General features: G+C 41.4%; 1 protein-coding gene across 1 annotated transcript in view; it reads right to left on the reverse strand.

Moving 5' to 3' along the window:
- Positions 1 to 16,099, reverse strand: part of KPNA6 (karyopherin subunit alpha 6) — a 51,130-nt gene that overhangs the window by 5,225 nt on the left and 29,806 nt on the right. Inside the window, exons 2-12 of the mRNA XM_023727288.1 lie at positions 8,699 to 8,832; positions 7,758 to 7,850; positions 7,246 to 7,345; positions 5,745 to 5,839; positions 4,930 to 5,061; positions 4,368 to 4,456; positions 3,337 to 3,436; positions 2,851 to 3,014; positions 2,598 to 2,676; positions 1,934 to 2,059; positions 1,451 to 1,578 (exon numbers count right to left, since the gene is read on the reverse strand). Of these exons, the coding sequence (XP_023583056.1) occupies positions 1,451 to 1,578; positions 1,934 to 2,059; positions 2,598 to 2,676; positions 2,851 to 3,014; positions 3,337 to 3,436; positions 4,368 to 4,456; positions 4,930 to 5,061; positions 5,745 to 5,839; positions 7,246 to 7,345; positions 7,758 to 7,850; positions 8,699 to 8,832 (1,240 nt within the window). The remainder of the gene's footprint in view (positions 1 to 1,450; positions 1,579 to 1,933; positions 2,060 to 2,597; positions 2,677 to 2,850; positions 3,015 to 3,336; positions 3,437 to 4,367; positions 4,457 to 4,929; positions 5,062 to 5,744; positions 5,840 to 7,245; positions 7,346 to 7,757; positions 7,851 to 8,698; positions 8,833 to 16,099) is intronic.

Here is a 16,099-nt window from a genome sequence, read left to right on the forward strand (position 1 = left end):
CCCCCCACCCCTCCCATCCCTGGTAACCAACAAAGATTTTTACATTTTGTGTGTGAACTTCATGGGTTTTTACAATAGAGGTCTCATATAATATTTGTCCTTTTGTGATTGACTTATTTCACTCAGCATAATGTCCTCCAGTTTCATCCATGATATGAGATGGTTCACAGATTCATTGCTGTTCTTTCTTGTTACACAGTACTCCATTGTATGTAGGTACCATAGTTTGTTTATCCATTCATCTGTTGATGGGCATCTAGGTTGTTTCCATCATTTTGCTATTGTGAACAATGCTGCCATGAACATAGGTGTGCGTATGTCTATTCGAGTGATGACTCTTATCTCTCTAGGATATATTCCTAGGAGTGGAATTGCTGGATGGTATGGTATGTCTATTTCTAGCTTTCTGAGGAGGCACCATATCATTTTCCAAAATGGTTGTATCAGCAATCCACTTTTAATGAGTCTGGATAACCACTCATTCTCATTCTATCTCAATCTCTCCATCCTCCCATTGCTACTTGTGTAGTTCACTTCTCATGTGGATGACTGCAATAGATTCCTCCTCCTTGCCTTTAATGTTTCCCTTGCTGCAATATCACCCTCTCCTGAAACACAGCTCTGAACACATACTTCCCTGCTTGAAATTTTTCACAGGCTCCCTGTCTGAAGTCCAAGCTCTTTGGGAAGACAATACAGACCTTCTATAATTCGTCTCCTATCTCCTTTTCTAGCTTCACCTCCCATTATTCCCTTTAAAGGATACTGCATTCCAGTCAAACCTGTTGCAAGTAAAGGTTGTCAGCTTTCTGATTCTTGTACCTTTACTTATGCTTTTTCCATCCGAATGGTCTTTTACAACACCGTATTTGTTTATATTTAAACCTTAACTCAATGGCTATCCCTTTTCTCCTAAGACTTTATATATATATACAGACTATACTTCCCTTACTAGACTATGGACTATGAGCTGAGGGCAAGACACATGTCCAATTTTCACAACTCCTACTCATGTTAAGTGAAACTAAAATCCTAAAGAACACACGTACACAAAATAGCTTTCTATTTACTTCTCTTAAGTCTCATCCTCAAAAACGATTTCCCAAAGAAGGTGCTTTGAATAAGCCAAAACATGGTTTTCCTTCATTTGTATAGATAACTGAGAATTACATGGATTTCAGTTCTCTCTAAGGTAAGAAGAGGTAGACGAGGGATGGATCTCTGTGTCATGGGTTTCTATTCCCCAGGAGAGAAAACAGGTACCACATATCGTGTTCTATAGGAATCTATTCGATTCCAGTTCACTGTAGCAGTTTACCAGTTAAACCCTACTGCAGTAGGACTAGGGGCAGACCTACCCCAGCAAAGCAGTTTAAGGGTCATCTGTGAATCATGAGCCAAGAGGGATAGCAAACATATCATTCAAGATAACAGGAAGGGAATGTGATACCTGATCTGCTCAGGGGTCCCTCCTGATGTGGCATTGGTGATGGCCCACGTTGCTTCTTTCCTTGTGCGGAACTCGGCTTTCTGAAGGATTTCGATCAACACAGGAAAGATATTTGCATCTATGACAGCCTGAGAGAGAATGGGAGGATGGTCACCTAGAGAATAACAACTTCAAGTACTTTTCAAGGATTCAACTTCAAGAAGAGAAAGCAGAAGCCAGACCACAGATCAGCTAAGACTTAGATATCATCTCCCTCCTGAGAGTCCTACTGTTTTTCCCATATAGGTGACAGGCTACAGAGGAACATGGCTTTACCTACAAAGAATCTTTGACCAACAGCACACATTGACCCCAATTTCTAAAGAGATACCAATTCTTCCTTTGAGAAGCAAATATCCCACCTCCCATGTTCCCATGCCTACCTACCCCTGTCCCCTCTGACTTCCGGTAGGTAGTGTTCAGGTAGAACACTGCTTGTTCTACCTGTATTTGAGCTCTGTTGCCAGCAGTGATGTTTGAAATGGTCCAGCAAGCTTCTTTCCGGATTGACTCCTTGGGGCTGCTTAGCAAGTGGAGGAGGCAAGGAAGGGCTGAACAGTTAAGAATGACCTAGAAAATGAGAGTGCAGGTTTGAGTGAGGCTGCTCACCTATAAGAAACCTGTCAAGAATCCCATAGAATTATGCCAATTGCTCAAAACCCAAAGAAAACCTTGCTTACCCCTTACTGGAGGGGTTACTAACACGAGGTAGTGTTCACGGGAATCTAAAGGCCTAGAAAATAGGGGTGGGGTTCCATAGCTTTCAGTATCTCAAAGGGACCATGACTCAAAAATTATTAAGAACTACCTTACAATGTTCCATGTTGTCAGTCGGGTTACCCCATTTAGTTTTTCTTAACAAGCACCCAATGGATGATGATTTGTTTCTAATTCAGAGAAGAAATGAAGGTAACCAAGTAGTCCATCATTGTAGAGAAAGTGGCAGAACTGGAATTCTTTACTCAAGTCTATGCTTTCTCTCCTAGACCATGCTACCTTCCATCAGGACTAAAGCTCTTAGTAGAGAAGGTTTTTGTCCATAGGCAGCTCTCTACATTGCTCTCCTACAGCTGGTCTGAGCTAAGATCCTACACCACCCCCTTCTCACCTGGGTCTGGATGTCATCCCCAGTGACAATGTTACCGACGGCTCGCAGGGCAGGAGAAGCCACTTTATAATCATTGTGCCTACAGAGGGAGGAGCAGTGATCAGTAGAGAGTCATATTCGGGCCTGCTGACTACCAAGGCTGGCAGCACTCTTATGGCTCCAGACCTTTGGCTAGGACAGCAAACTGCTGTCTACAGCTCTTCAGTCTGAGCTTGGAGCTTAGGGATCTATATGCCTAATGGAGATCACTCACATCAGAAGCTCTACCAATCTCCGGCAAACTCCTGAGTCTATGACTGCCTGGATCTTCTCATTGGGGCCATCAGACAGATAAGAGAGGGCCCAGCAAGCATCTGCCAGCAAGTCTGAGTCACTACTGAAGAGTAGGCGAGATAGCACAGGCAAACAAGGAGAGACCTGTTGGAAGCAGAGTGAGAGGGGCTCATCAGGGGACAACTCTACCACTCACCCTAATGTTGCTATCCCTTCCCCCGCAAGTGATTCTGGATCCTGGGATCTCTACTACATTAAACCATCAGGCCTATCTTTCCACTTTACCATCTAGGTACACACCAGGCACACAAGATCACCTCCTTCATTGTCAATCATCTCTTTCAGTTCCACGTGGGTTTGATTTGAGGCTCTAAGTGATTCCCCAAAGACTTAAAACACTCCCATATCCAAATTCTTCCATTTGAAGGAACCTGGTATCACCCAGGGAATGGCAAGTAGCTCTCACCTTTGGAAAATCTGGGGGTGGATTCTTTCCCCGGCAGAGGTTTGACAGGGCCCAGACTGCATTCCGTGTCATTGTTAGTCGTGTGGACTTGGTAAGGAGTCTATAGGAAACAGTGAAGCCAGATGCAGAGCACTGATGCCATGGTACACAGCTGTTGCTAATGAACCCTGGAGGTAAATTCTATCAGACCTTGAGACTCTAGCAGCCTCTCTATTTCTTCCTTCCCATAACTCTAAGTTAAGAGAGCCCTGTTTGGACCAGGAGGTCCACCTACAGCCGTGTAGAGGACTGGACCAGCTGTGGCTAGTTAAGACCACAGTTAAAAAGGGCAAAACAGAGGGTTGGATCTTGGTAAACCTGTAAAGCTTTTAAGGTAGGACATACTGTGCCCTAACTCTAGCCACAAGTCCCAGACAAGAAGTATCGTTCTCTCTGGAAATAAAAGCTGAGGTCTAGTGTGAGGGCTCTAGCCATGCAGTATGGAATGATTTTTCTGTGAAGAGCCCTAGAAAGAATGACAGTGGAAGCCTATGAGACTGAGATCTGAAGAATAGTTTGTTTCATCTATCTTCATTTAGTACTTTAAGGGTATGGGTGGGAAGAAACAGGAGAGGGATCTAGATGGCCCTTCTAGGGCGTCTTTGAGCTATGGTTAGCTAAATTACAACAGACCTGTCCAATGTATCTATGGTCATAACCCCATAGCAAATCTATGTACTCTGTAGAGAATACTGTATTTTTCCAGATGGGCTAGTACTGCCTCTTTCCCCTGACTCAACAATGGGCAGATATGACCAACAGGAGGCTCTAGAGCCCCATGAGATTAGGAAGCACAAGATCCTCCTTGGCACAGACCAGTGGCACAATTGTCTTGCTCTCAGAGATACTTATATTTTACTTTGGCAATCAGATTACACTTTTAGAGTTTTTGTATTTACCTTTCATCTTACGGGACCAAGGAGGCTGCCCCCGTGACCTGCCCCATGGCCACCCTACAGATGCCTCAGGTGCAGATGATTCTAATTACTCACGTTAACAAAGGATTAAGGATAGAACAGTTCAAGACGTAATCTCGGCAAACGGAGCTGTCTCCAGCTATGTTTCCCAGTGCCCAGACTGCCTGAAAAGAGGATGATGTAACTGTTACCTGCAGAGCTTAGTTAGCTTCTGTGAGTACTTTATAGTCCCAACTACAGAGTAAGTACCCAGGCAGAGAACCACATCAGGGCCTGAGACACGTTAAACAAGCTCAGGTACCCTCCCTGACAAAATCTTTATTGAGCACTTGCTCTATGAAGGCCTTTCCCCTGGGGAATTCCTGGTTCAATGGAGAAGACAGGCTGCCACCTGTACTGCAGCCAGAGAAGCCAAACCAAGACCCAATAAGGAGAAAGTGATGGGAAAGTTGCATTCTTGTAGCCTCCTCGGACCACCTCTACATGTAGTAATGGAGTAAAGATTCCAGTACCATTCTCCACTTCTTTCAACTAGCAAGAAGCTAGTGGGAGAAATAGAAGCTGTTAGTCTGTCTCTATGATCTATGGGTACTGAGAAATGGGTACCAACAAGAATTAAGCTAAACTTGACCATTACCTGTTCCTGTACATCCTCAAAGTCTGAGTTAAGCAGCTCTATGAAAATGGGGACAGCCCCCGCTTCAATGACAATTTTGGTCTGCTGAGAGGTTCCAGAAGCAATGTTTGTTAGAGCCCAGGCGGCTTCAAACTAAAAAGAGAGATTAAACCATCATTGAGAGGTCACTCCAGACACAGCAGTGAAATCTACCAGCTGGCTCAGAACAGTAAGCCTCCTGTCCCTGGTGAAAAAAATAAATAAATGAAAAAACAAAAAAGCTACCCCCCTTTAAAGTGGTAAGAAGAGGTTATTGGCAGTGATGTCATAGTGTGAAGACAGAATGGGGCTTCAACGGTCCCAAGGTCCAGACTGCACTAGCACAGCACCCATGAGTCTTTTGGCAAGTAACTTTATTTCTTGGGCTTCACTTTCTTTACTTCTGAAACCAGGATTAGAGTGAGATGGTTCTCTCAAAGTCCCTTCCAGCTGAGTTTCTAGGAAGTATCAATAAGAGTGTTGGATTGGCTCATCACATATCTCTGAGAAGAGAGGGGCTAAATGATCTGCCCCAGTTCACAGAGCTAGTTACAGTGGAAACAGGACTAGAACCTCCAATTTATAAGTGAATGATTGGTCTGCCATATTCTGATATCTTTCCTTTGAGATTACGTGATTTAAGGATGAGATTTTAGCTCTCTTCTTTGAGGCCAAGGGGGCATTTGATTATATTACTTGTCTACTTTCTGAAAGATGTGTCTGTAGAAACACTGCACTGCAATCTCTTGAAAAAGAGACTTTCATCTGGTACCCCCCACCACCATTCCAGGCCTCACCTGTAATGTACAATTCTCGTTCCTCTTCAGAAACTCCACAAACCTATCCACCACTCCTGGAGTGTTGATGACTTCATCTATTGGGGGACTAGGCTCTGGAAGAGGGGGGAGGGAAGGAGAGGCAAAGTCACGAGAGCCTTTGGCTGATCCATTCACTACGGTCAGCTCACAATCCTTTCCAGATACCCCTGACCATCCTTAAAACCATTCACAAACTCTCTTCTGGTGAGGTGACTTTAACAATAGCTGGTCATATTTGAACTATATAATTCAGTTAGGATGCTAAAAAGTAAAGTCAGTCCTAATTTTGACATGCTTAGCTTTGGCTTACTGAACCTAAGCAAAGAATTTTAAGGGAGAGAGGAAAGCCCATAAGCAACCCTAGTCTACACATTTCTCTTTTAAGATCAGCTTTTTTTTTTCTTAGGAGGACTGCTTGAAACACTGAGACAAGAAGTATTTTTCCTATTATACAACAATTTTTTTTTTTAAATTGTGCTTTAAGTGAAAGTTTACAATTCAAGTTAGTTCTCATACAAAAATTTATACACACATTGTTATGTGACCCTAGTTGCTCTCCCTATACTGTGACAGCACACTCCTCCTTTCCACCCCAGATTTCCTGTGTCCACTCAACCAGCTCCTGTTCCTTTCTTCCTTCTCATCTCACCTCTGGACAGGAGCTGCCCATTTAGTCTCGTGTATCTACTTTAGCTAAGAAGCACACTCTTCACAAGTACCATTTTATGTCCCATAGTCCAGTCTAATCTTCGTCTGAAGAGTTGGCCTCGGGAATGGTTTCGGCTCTAGGCTAACAGAGAGTCTGGGGGCCATGTCTTCTGGGGTCCCTCCAGTCTCAGTCAAACCATTAAGTCTGGTCTTTTTACTAGAATTTGAGTTCTGCACCCCACTTTTCTCCTGCGCTGTCAGGAACTCTCTGTTGTGTTCCCTGTCAGGGCAGTCATTGGTGGTAGCCAGGCACCATCTAGTTCTTTTGGTGTCAGGCTGACAGAGTCTCAAATTTTTATTAAGCACCTACTATGTCCCAGATAGTCCTAGGTTTGGAAGATACAGCAGTGAACAAAACTGACCCTCATAGAGCTCACACTCTAGTGGGAAGAGACATTCTTTTATGTTAAAAGGTAGTAAGTGTAATGGAAAAAAAAGAATCCGTAGGACAGGGTAAGGCAATAAAAAAAAATACTGGGGGTGGCGGGGGTTAGCTTGCAACTTTAGTGTGTCAAGGCAGGCTTCACTGGGAAGGCAGGATCTGATCATAAAAGCGAGGGAGTTGCCACATAGATATCTGGAAGTAGAGGATATCAGACAGAGCGAATAGCCAGTAAAGGTGGGAATGTGGCATGTGCTTGGCATGTCCAAGGAACATCAAGGCCAGTAGGGCTAGAGCAGAATGAGAGGGAAGAGTAGTTGATGAGGTCGGTGAGAAAAAATGGGAGGCTAAATCATGCAGAGCTTCTCTGGGGAGGATCAGGCTTTGCACCTTTGGAGAGCAGTTTCCGGAATTTCTGTGTGGTTGCTAATTGTAGGTCAGAATCATCAGAAAAGAGCATCTCCACCATCTCTCTTGTGATCACACCCTCCTAGAACATAGAACAGATTTAGAACTTTGCAATCAACACCAGAGCCATATGTGAGCACACAATCCTGCCTGGCATCCTGCTTTCTAAAGACTTGAGGGCAAAATGATGGTATAACACACAGGTTCAGGAGAAGGGGTTCATTTAATCTATGGCTGCTTCAAGTTGGGACAGTTGAAAGTGATTTCTAACCTCTGAGGCAACTGAGAGTTTCCCTTAAATATTTCCTCAGGCTTCTCTATCAGAGATGAATCCTTATTGGCTTCTTAAGCTGATCAACTACAAAAGCGCCCATGGAAAAACGAACTTTGCCTGGTTATCATCAAAGCTACTAGGTGATGAGAACAACTCAATTTCTATTCTCTAGAAGGAGGCACCTCTCAGGCCTGCCTCAGGCAGCATGCAAGGGCCTTACCCCAGTGGTAGAGCTCACATAGGAGTCCATGAGGAGACTATCAAACATGGCAGCTTCTTCATTAATCAGCTCAACATTTCTCCGTTTAAAAAGCTGAAAGTAAAGTGAAGAGACATAGTAAGATTACTCACTGAACAACAACAACAAACCAACAAAAACAAAGAACAATCCAATGTTAAATTTTGGCATAACTGTAAAGGAAATGCTAGAGTAGTTTAAAAAATGAGACCCAAGCTTTATACTGACATGGAAAGATATTCAAGGCCTTTACTTTCTATGTTGCATCTACCTGTTCACATTTTTTGAGAGAGTACCTTTATAAGCATAAAAAAAATTTGTTTTTAAAACTTTTATCCCCTTTCTATAAAAGATGATGGATATAATAAGGCTTTGAAGAAAAAAGAATAATGGTATGGCAAGAGGGCGGGAAAAAAGCAGGTTAGGTGACTGAACTCAGACATGGGCAAGGCACCAATTTAGTTGTGCGGGTAGGGGTAGGGTGGGAGTGCAGATGATGAGGCATTAATTCAGTTTCAGTCCTAAAGGGGTTTACAAAGAACAGAAACTCAACAAAATAGAAGCAAGGCAGCAAAGAATGAGCCTCTTAAAGGACCAGGATTAGAGCTGGGCCTTGAAGGCCAGGCCTAACACTTACTACAAGGTGAAGAAGAGAGAAGGCAACAAGGGGCTAGAACTAGAATGTTATACTGAAGATACAAATGATGTCTAAGTTGGTCTAACTTGTGGAAAAGGGACAAAGGATTAATTCTCTCTTTCTCAAAGCTTCCAACATTTCTGCTACAACAAAGAGAACTGGATGACTGGCCCACAGAGCTAAGCTACTTTCCTGAGGGGAAGGTGACAGTGCAAGGTAGAGGTCAACTACAGTAGCTGGATTGCTTCCCTGAACAGTATGTTTGAGAATACTCCAGTTAACCCACTTGTTGCTCTCGCTTCTGCTTCCGGAGCTGAATGCCCTCTTCCTCTCTTCTTCGCCTCATTTCCTCAGGGTTTAAGGCATTGTTCTTATAGCTCTTCATTCGATAATTGTCCTTCCCTGGGCTCGCCATGGTCTCTAGAAAAAGGGAAGATAAAAACGCATTGGCAAAGGCCCTGAAGAAAAGAGCATTTCCTTTTCACTGGGTTTCTGTTCCTACCCACCCTCCCCAAATGGGGGGATCACAGCTTCTCAAGGAGGCCTAATAATCTTAGTAACAGCTCCTAACATTTCTAAAATCACACTAACACACACATACCTCCTTTAATCAAAACAAGCTTGTTAAAGTAGATGGTATTATAGACTGAGAGACACTGGTGGTTCAGCGGTAGAATTCTCACCTTCCACGTGGGAGACCGGGGTTCGACTCCTGGCCAATGCACTGCACGTGCAGCCACCACTTGTCTGTTAGTAGTGGATTGCCTGTTGCTACAATGCTGAACAGGTTTCAGTGGAGCTTCTAGAGTAAGACATACCAGGAAGAAACATCTGGCGAGCTACTTTCAAAAATCAGCCAATTAAAACCTTATAGATCACAACAGTTTCAACCTGCAACTAATCATGGGGATGGTGCAGGACCGGGCAGCATTTCGTTTTGTTGTGCACTGGGTCACCATGAGTCAGGGGCTTTCTCGACAGCAGCTAACAACAACACTATAGAATTGGCATAGCATAGTAGTTAAGAGGGGAAGGGGTCCTGGAGCTACATTGCCTGAGTTCAAATCCTGGCTCTTGTTAGCTATGCAACCTTGAACAAGTTGCTTTAACCTCTCTATGCATCAGGATCTCATCTTTAAAACAGGGACATAATAGTACTAATTCACAGAGTTGTTACAAGGATTATATAGGCTAATACATGTGAAATGCTTCTTCAAACAGTGACACATGGTAAAGGCTCACAAGTTATAATCACCCTAATTTAACTACAGAAAACAGTTATATGACTTGCCCAATGAACTCAAGATACAGGAAAAGAATATCAAACCAGCTTAAATACATTATAGTATATCCAATTCAGTGGAATACCATGTATTTTTATGGCCACCATCTACTTTTTAAATTAAAAAAATTATTATGCAATATTTGATACACACAGAAGGATGAAACATATGTAAATTACCAAGCAAAAAAGTACAACAGACATCTGTAAACTCATCACCAAAATCTAAGAATTAAAACATTACCAATATGTCTGAATCAAATTATGGGCTCTTCCCCTATTTCACATTCCCCTATCCTCACCCTGACTCCAGCCAAACAAAATTACTATCCCAAATTGTTATCTCTGCTTTTGCTTTTATTTATCACACATATGAATAATCCTAAATATAGTATCACACTGTGTTTTAGTATTCTGAGAACTCTCTTCCCCCTACTCATTGGGTTTCTAAAATTTACCCATGTTTTTGTATACAGTTGTATTTCATTGATTTTTACTGTGTTACATTACTCCACTGTCTAAATACATCATAATGTATCCATTTTTCTGTTGGTCTTCTTTCCCCCAGTTTTTTTCCTATTACAAACCTATTAGGAAGCTGTTGAGTGCTCAGTAGAGGATATGTTTTCACTTGAAAGCTCAGATTATGTTATTGACAACAAACACTGACAGACTTGTTCCATGCATTTTTAAGAAATGTTTGCCCAATACCTACGTCTGGATATCCACTGTTTGCCATTCATTCTTTCAAGTAAAAATGCCGTTAATGAAAAAAGTGGCTACCTTAGCTTGCAACTTAAGCCCACAAGTGATTTTCCTCCAGACACGTTTTCAAGGGTAGAATCTGTACTGTTTCATCAAGAACATTTTTAAAAGCGAAAAGTGAAACAGGCATTTATTTTTTTCAAACAGTCAGTCAGTGGTGTGAAGAATACAATGATTACTGGTGCAGTTTGGTCCCACTGCCTCGATAGGTACTAAGGCATCAGCAGTTTTACCCACAATTGTTCTGCAGTATCAGTGCAAACATCAACACAATGAAAATGTCAAAAACATCCTTGTATTATTTATAACAGCCTCCACTTCCAAGACCCTCTGAAAAGTTGCAGGGACCCCCAACGATGTGCAGACCACACTTTGAGAACTACTGCTCTAAGGTATAGATACAGGAATGAATTGTTGGATTGTAGATAGGTAAATGTTAAACTTGATCAGATAGTGTCAAATTGTCTCCCAATGTGTTACCAATTTACACTAACTTAGCAATACATAGAGAGTTCCCACGGATATATATCCTGACCAGTAATTAGAATCCTAAGACTTTTGCCAATCTACTGGGTGTAATAAGGTATTTCACTGAGATACTGATTTCTATTTCCCTGACTACTAATGAGGTTAAATTTTTTGCTTATTAGCCATATATGCTCCCCCAATCCGTGAAAAATGCCTGTTTATATATTATGAATATTTTTCTATTGAATTATTTGTCCTTTTCTTATTGATTTGTAGTTCTTTAGATATTTCTAGTTATTTGTTGGTTACTTGTAAATATCTTCTAGCAGTTTGTGGCTTCTCTTTTCAATTATGAAGTTCTTTAACAAGAAATTAATTTTAATATAGTTAAACTTATACAGTTAGCTTTTTGTGTGCCTTATTTAACGGATCCTTTCATACTCTCAAAGTCAGAAAGATACCATCTCATGTATTCTAGAAGTTTGTTTTTTACATGTTTCATCTATGTGAAATTTAATTATGTGTGTGTATTAAGATAGGGATTCAATTTCATTGTTTTCCACATGCATAATCAGTTGTCCTGTCATGGTTTACCTAATAGCCGCTCCTTACTCACTACACCACTCCTGTCATGAAGCAAATTTCCCCATATTTTAGGCTCTCTTCCATTGGTCAATATCTTTCCTGCACCAGTATCACATTATCTTGACTAGTATACTTTTAAAAAAATTTTCCTTATCTGGAAGTGCAGGTCCTCCTATCTTACTCTTCTTCAGGAGGAAGTGGCTGGGCTTTGTCAATCCCTGAAAAATCCTACTGGAACTGCCCTTATACAATACTGAGTTGCCTTATCAATGTCTCCCTCATTATTTCAAATTTTAAAAAAAGCCTTGCAATAAAGACTTAGAATTTTCTCCATAAAAGATCTTCTCTATCTTTTAGATTTATCCTTAGGTTTTTTTTTTTTTTTTTTGGACGGGGGAAAGAGTTGTTCTTTTTCTCATATCCAGACACCATGCTAAATTCTTATTAATTCCAAAACACTGAATGCAGCATTCTGATTTTCTATGTAGACAACTACATCATCTTCAAATAACAGTCTTTTTTCCTTCCTTATCCTCGTTTTTTTAGTTCCTACTGTGTGCTACCAGGCATTTTACTAGGAAGTGAAGGCTTATTTATTTTTTTTCTTTCTGCACTGGCTGAAAGTAAGACCAGCTATCTGTCAGTTTGTCATACTGTGGTGGCTCACATGTTGCTGTGATGCTGGAAGCTATGCCACTGGTATTTTAAATACCACCAGGGTCACCCATGGTAGACAGGTTTCAGCAGAGCTTCCATATTAAGATAGACTAGGAAGAACGACCTGGCAATCTACTTTTGAAAGAAATGGCCAGCGAAAACCTTATGAATAGCAGCAGAGCACTGTCCAGTATAGTGCCAAAGATGAGCCCCTCAGGTTGGAAGGCACTCAAAAAACAACGGGGGAAGAGCTGCCTCCTCAAAGTAGAGTCAACCTTAATGATGTGGATGGAGTAAAGCTTCAGGACCTTCATTTGCTGATGTGGCAAATGAGAAGAAACAGCTGCAAATATCCATTAATAATCAGAACATGGAATGTACTAAGTATGAATTAAGGAAAACTGGAAGTTGTCAAAAATGAAATAGAATGCTTCAAGATCGATATCCTAGGGCATTAGTGAGCTGAAATGGACTGGTATTGGCCATTCCGAATCAGACAATCATATGACCTACTATGCCGGGAATGACAAATTGAAAAGGAATGGTATTGCACTCATCATCAAAAAGAAAATTTCAAGATGCATCCTGAAGTACAATGCTGTCAGTGACAGGATAATATCCATACACCTACAAGGAAGACCAATTAATATGACTATTATTCAAATTTACGCACCAACCACTAATATCAAAAATGAAGACATTGAAGATTTTTACCAACTTTTGCAGTCTGAAATTGATCAAACATGCAATCAAGATGCATTGATAATTACTGGTGATTGGAATGCGAAAGTTGGAAACAAAGGATTGGTAGTTGGAAAATATGGCCTTGGTGATAGAAACAATGTCAGAGATCACATGATAGAATTTTGCAAGACCAACGACTTATTCACTGCAAATACCTTTTGTCAACAACATAAACAGTGACTATACACGTGGACCTCACCGGATGAATAAACAGGAATCAAATTGACTATATCTGTGGAAAGAGACAATGGAGAAGCTCAATATCATCAAGGCCAGGGGCCGCTGAAGTTTGGTGCCACTGCCTTGATTCATGCTAAGGCAGCAGCAGTTTTGCCCACCAGTGTTTTCCAGTATCAGTGCAAATGTCAAACACAATGAAAACGTTAATAACATCTTAGTATTATTTATGAAGACTAAGGTGTGCCTTGGTGTTTTCAATTGCCTCATATGCATGCGAAAGCTGGAAGATGTATAAGGAAGACAAAAGAAGAACTGACGCCTTTGAATTATGGTGTTGGTAAAGAATATTGAACATACCATGGACTGCCAGAAGAACGAACACATCTGTCTTGGAAGAAGTACAACCAGAATGCTCCTTAGTAGCAAGGATGGCGAGACTACGTCTCACATACTTTGGACGTGTTATCAGGAGGGACTAGTCCCTGGAGAAGGACGTCATGCTTGGTAAAGGAGAGGGTCAGTGCAAAAGAGGAAGACCTTCAACAAGATGGACTGACACAGTGGCTGCAACAATAGGCTCAAGCATAACAACAATTATGAGGATGGCACAGGACGGGGCAGGGTTCTGTTCTGTTGTACATAGGGTTGCTATGAGTCAGAACCAACTGGATGGCATCTAACAACATTATTTATGATAATAGTCTCCATTTCCAGGACCCTCTGAAAAGTTGCAGGTAGCCAACTGGGTCCCTGGGGCTAGGTGCCGACTGGCCAGGGGCCGACTGTGATACAGACCATTAATTGCTCATATATAAGTTCAAGTTGAAGCTGATGAATATTAAAACAAGTCCACAAGAGCCAAAGTACAACCCTGAGTATATCTCATCTGAATTTAGAGACCATCTCAAAAACAGATTTGACTCACTGAACACTAACAACCGAAGACCAGATGAGCTGTGGGATGACATTAAGGACATTGTCTTAGGCTGGGTTCTCTAGAGAAGCAAAACCAGTGAAGCGTATATATACATATACAAATATATACATATATATGTAGAAAGAGAGAGATTTATATCAAGGGAATGGCTCACGTGGTTGTAGCGGCTGGTAAGCCCCAAGTCTGCGGGACAGGCGTGAGGCTGAAGGCTTCTTCTAATGCAGGTTTCTACAGGGACTGACAAACCCAAGATTGGCAAGTACGATGGCAGGCTGCTGGCTCAAGTCCCAGGAACTGGAGGTCAGATGATGACGAGCCAGAGGCAGCATCCAGAGTGAGCAAAAGCCAGCGAGCTTTGCCAAGAAGTCCATATATATTGGATGCAGGCCACACCAAGGAAATTCTCTTTCAACTGATTGGCTGCTCATAGCAGATCTCATCATGGAGGTGATTACATTACATCAGATACCATCATGGAGGTGATTACATCATTACACAACTGCCAAACTACATCATAACTGTCAAACCACTGAGAATTATGGCCCAGCCAAGCTGACACACAACCTTAACCATCAAAGATATCATACATGAAGAAAGCAAAGGGTCATTAAAAAGAGACAAAAGGAAAAAAAAAGAACAAATTATTTGTCAGAAAAGACTCTGAAACTGTCTCTTGAATATAGACTAGCTAAAGTGAACAGAAGAAATGATGAAGTAAAAGAGGAGAACAGAAGATTTCAAAGGGTGGCTCAAGAAGACAAAGTAAAGTATTATAATGAAATGTGCAAAGACCTGGAGTTAGAAAACCAAAAGGGAAGAACATGCTTAGCATTTCTCAAGCTGAAAGAAATGAAGAAATTCAAGCCTAAAGTTGAAATATTGAAGGATCCTATAGGCAAAATATTGAACGATGCAGCAAGCATCAAAAGAAGATGGAAGGACTACACAGTCACTGTACCAAAAAGAACTGTTCGACATTCAATCATTTCAAGGGGTAGCATATGAACAAGAACCAATGGTACTGAAGGAAGAAGTTCAAGCTACACTGAAGGCACTGGTGAAAAGCAAGGCTCCAGGAATTGATGGAATACCACCTGAGATGTTTCAACACATGAATGAAATACTGGAAGTGCTCACTTGTCTATGCCAAGAAATTTGGAAGACAGGTACCTGGCCAACCAACTGGAAGAGATCCACATTTGTATCCATTCCAAAGAAAGGTGATCCAACAGAATGTGGAAATTATTGAACAGTATCATTAATATCACATGCAAGTAAAATTTTGCTGAAGGTAATTTAAAAGCAGTTGCAGCAGTACATCAACAGGGAACTGCCAGAAATTCAAGCCAGATTCAGAAAAGGACGTGGAACGAGGGGTATCATTGCTGATGTCAGATGGATCTTGGCTGAAAGAAGAGAATACCAGAAAGATGTCTACCTGTGTTTTATTGACTATGCAAAGGCATTTGACTGTGTGGATCATAACAAATTATGGATAACACTGCAAAGAATGAAAATTCCAGAGCAGTCTAATATAAAAAAAAACAAAACTGTGCTCATGCAGAACCTGTACATAGACCAAGAGGCAGTCGTTCGAACAGAACAAGGGAATACTGCTGGTTGAAAGTCAGGAAAGGTGTGCGTCAGGGTTGTATTCTTTCACCATACTTATTCTGTCTGTATGCTGAACAAATAACTTGGGAAAACAGACTGTATGAAGAAGAATGCAGCAACAGGATTGGAGGAAGATTCACTGACAACCTGCAATATGCAGACAATACAACTTTGCTTGCTGAAAGTGAAGAGGACTTGAGGCACTTACTGATGAAGATCAAAGACTACAGCCTTCAGTATGGATTGCACCTCAACATAAAGAAAACAGAAATTCTCACAACTGGACCAATAAGCAACATCATGATAAATGGAGAAAACGTTCAAGTTATCAAGGATTTCATTTTACTTGGATCCACAATCACGCCCATGCAAGCAGCAGTCGAGAAATCAAACAACATATTGCATTGGGCAAATGTGCTTTTTAACATTTGAAAGACCTGTTTCAAGTATTAAAA

This window comes from Trichechus manatus, unplaced genomic scaffold (genome assembly GCF_000243295.1).
Source record: "Trichechus manatus latirostris isolate Lorelei unplaced genomic scaffold, TriManLat1.0 scaffold00015, whole genome shotgun sequence".
NCBI classification, from domain to species: Eukaryota; Metazoa; Chordata; class Mammalia; order Sirenia; family Trichechidae; genus Trichechus; species Trichechus manatus.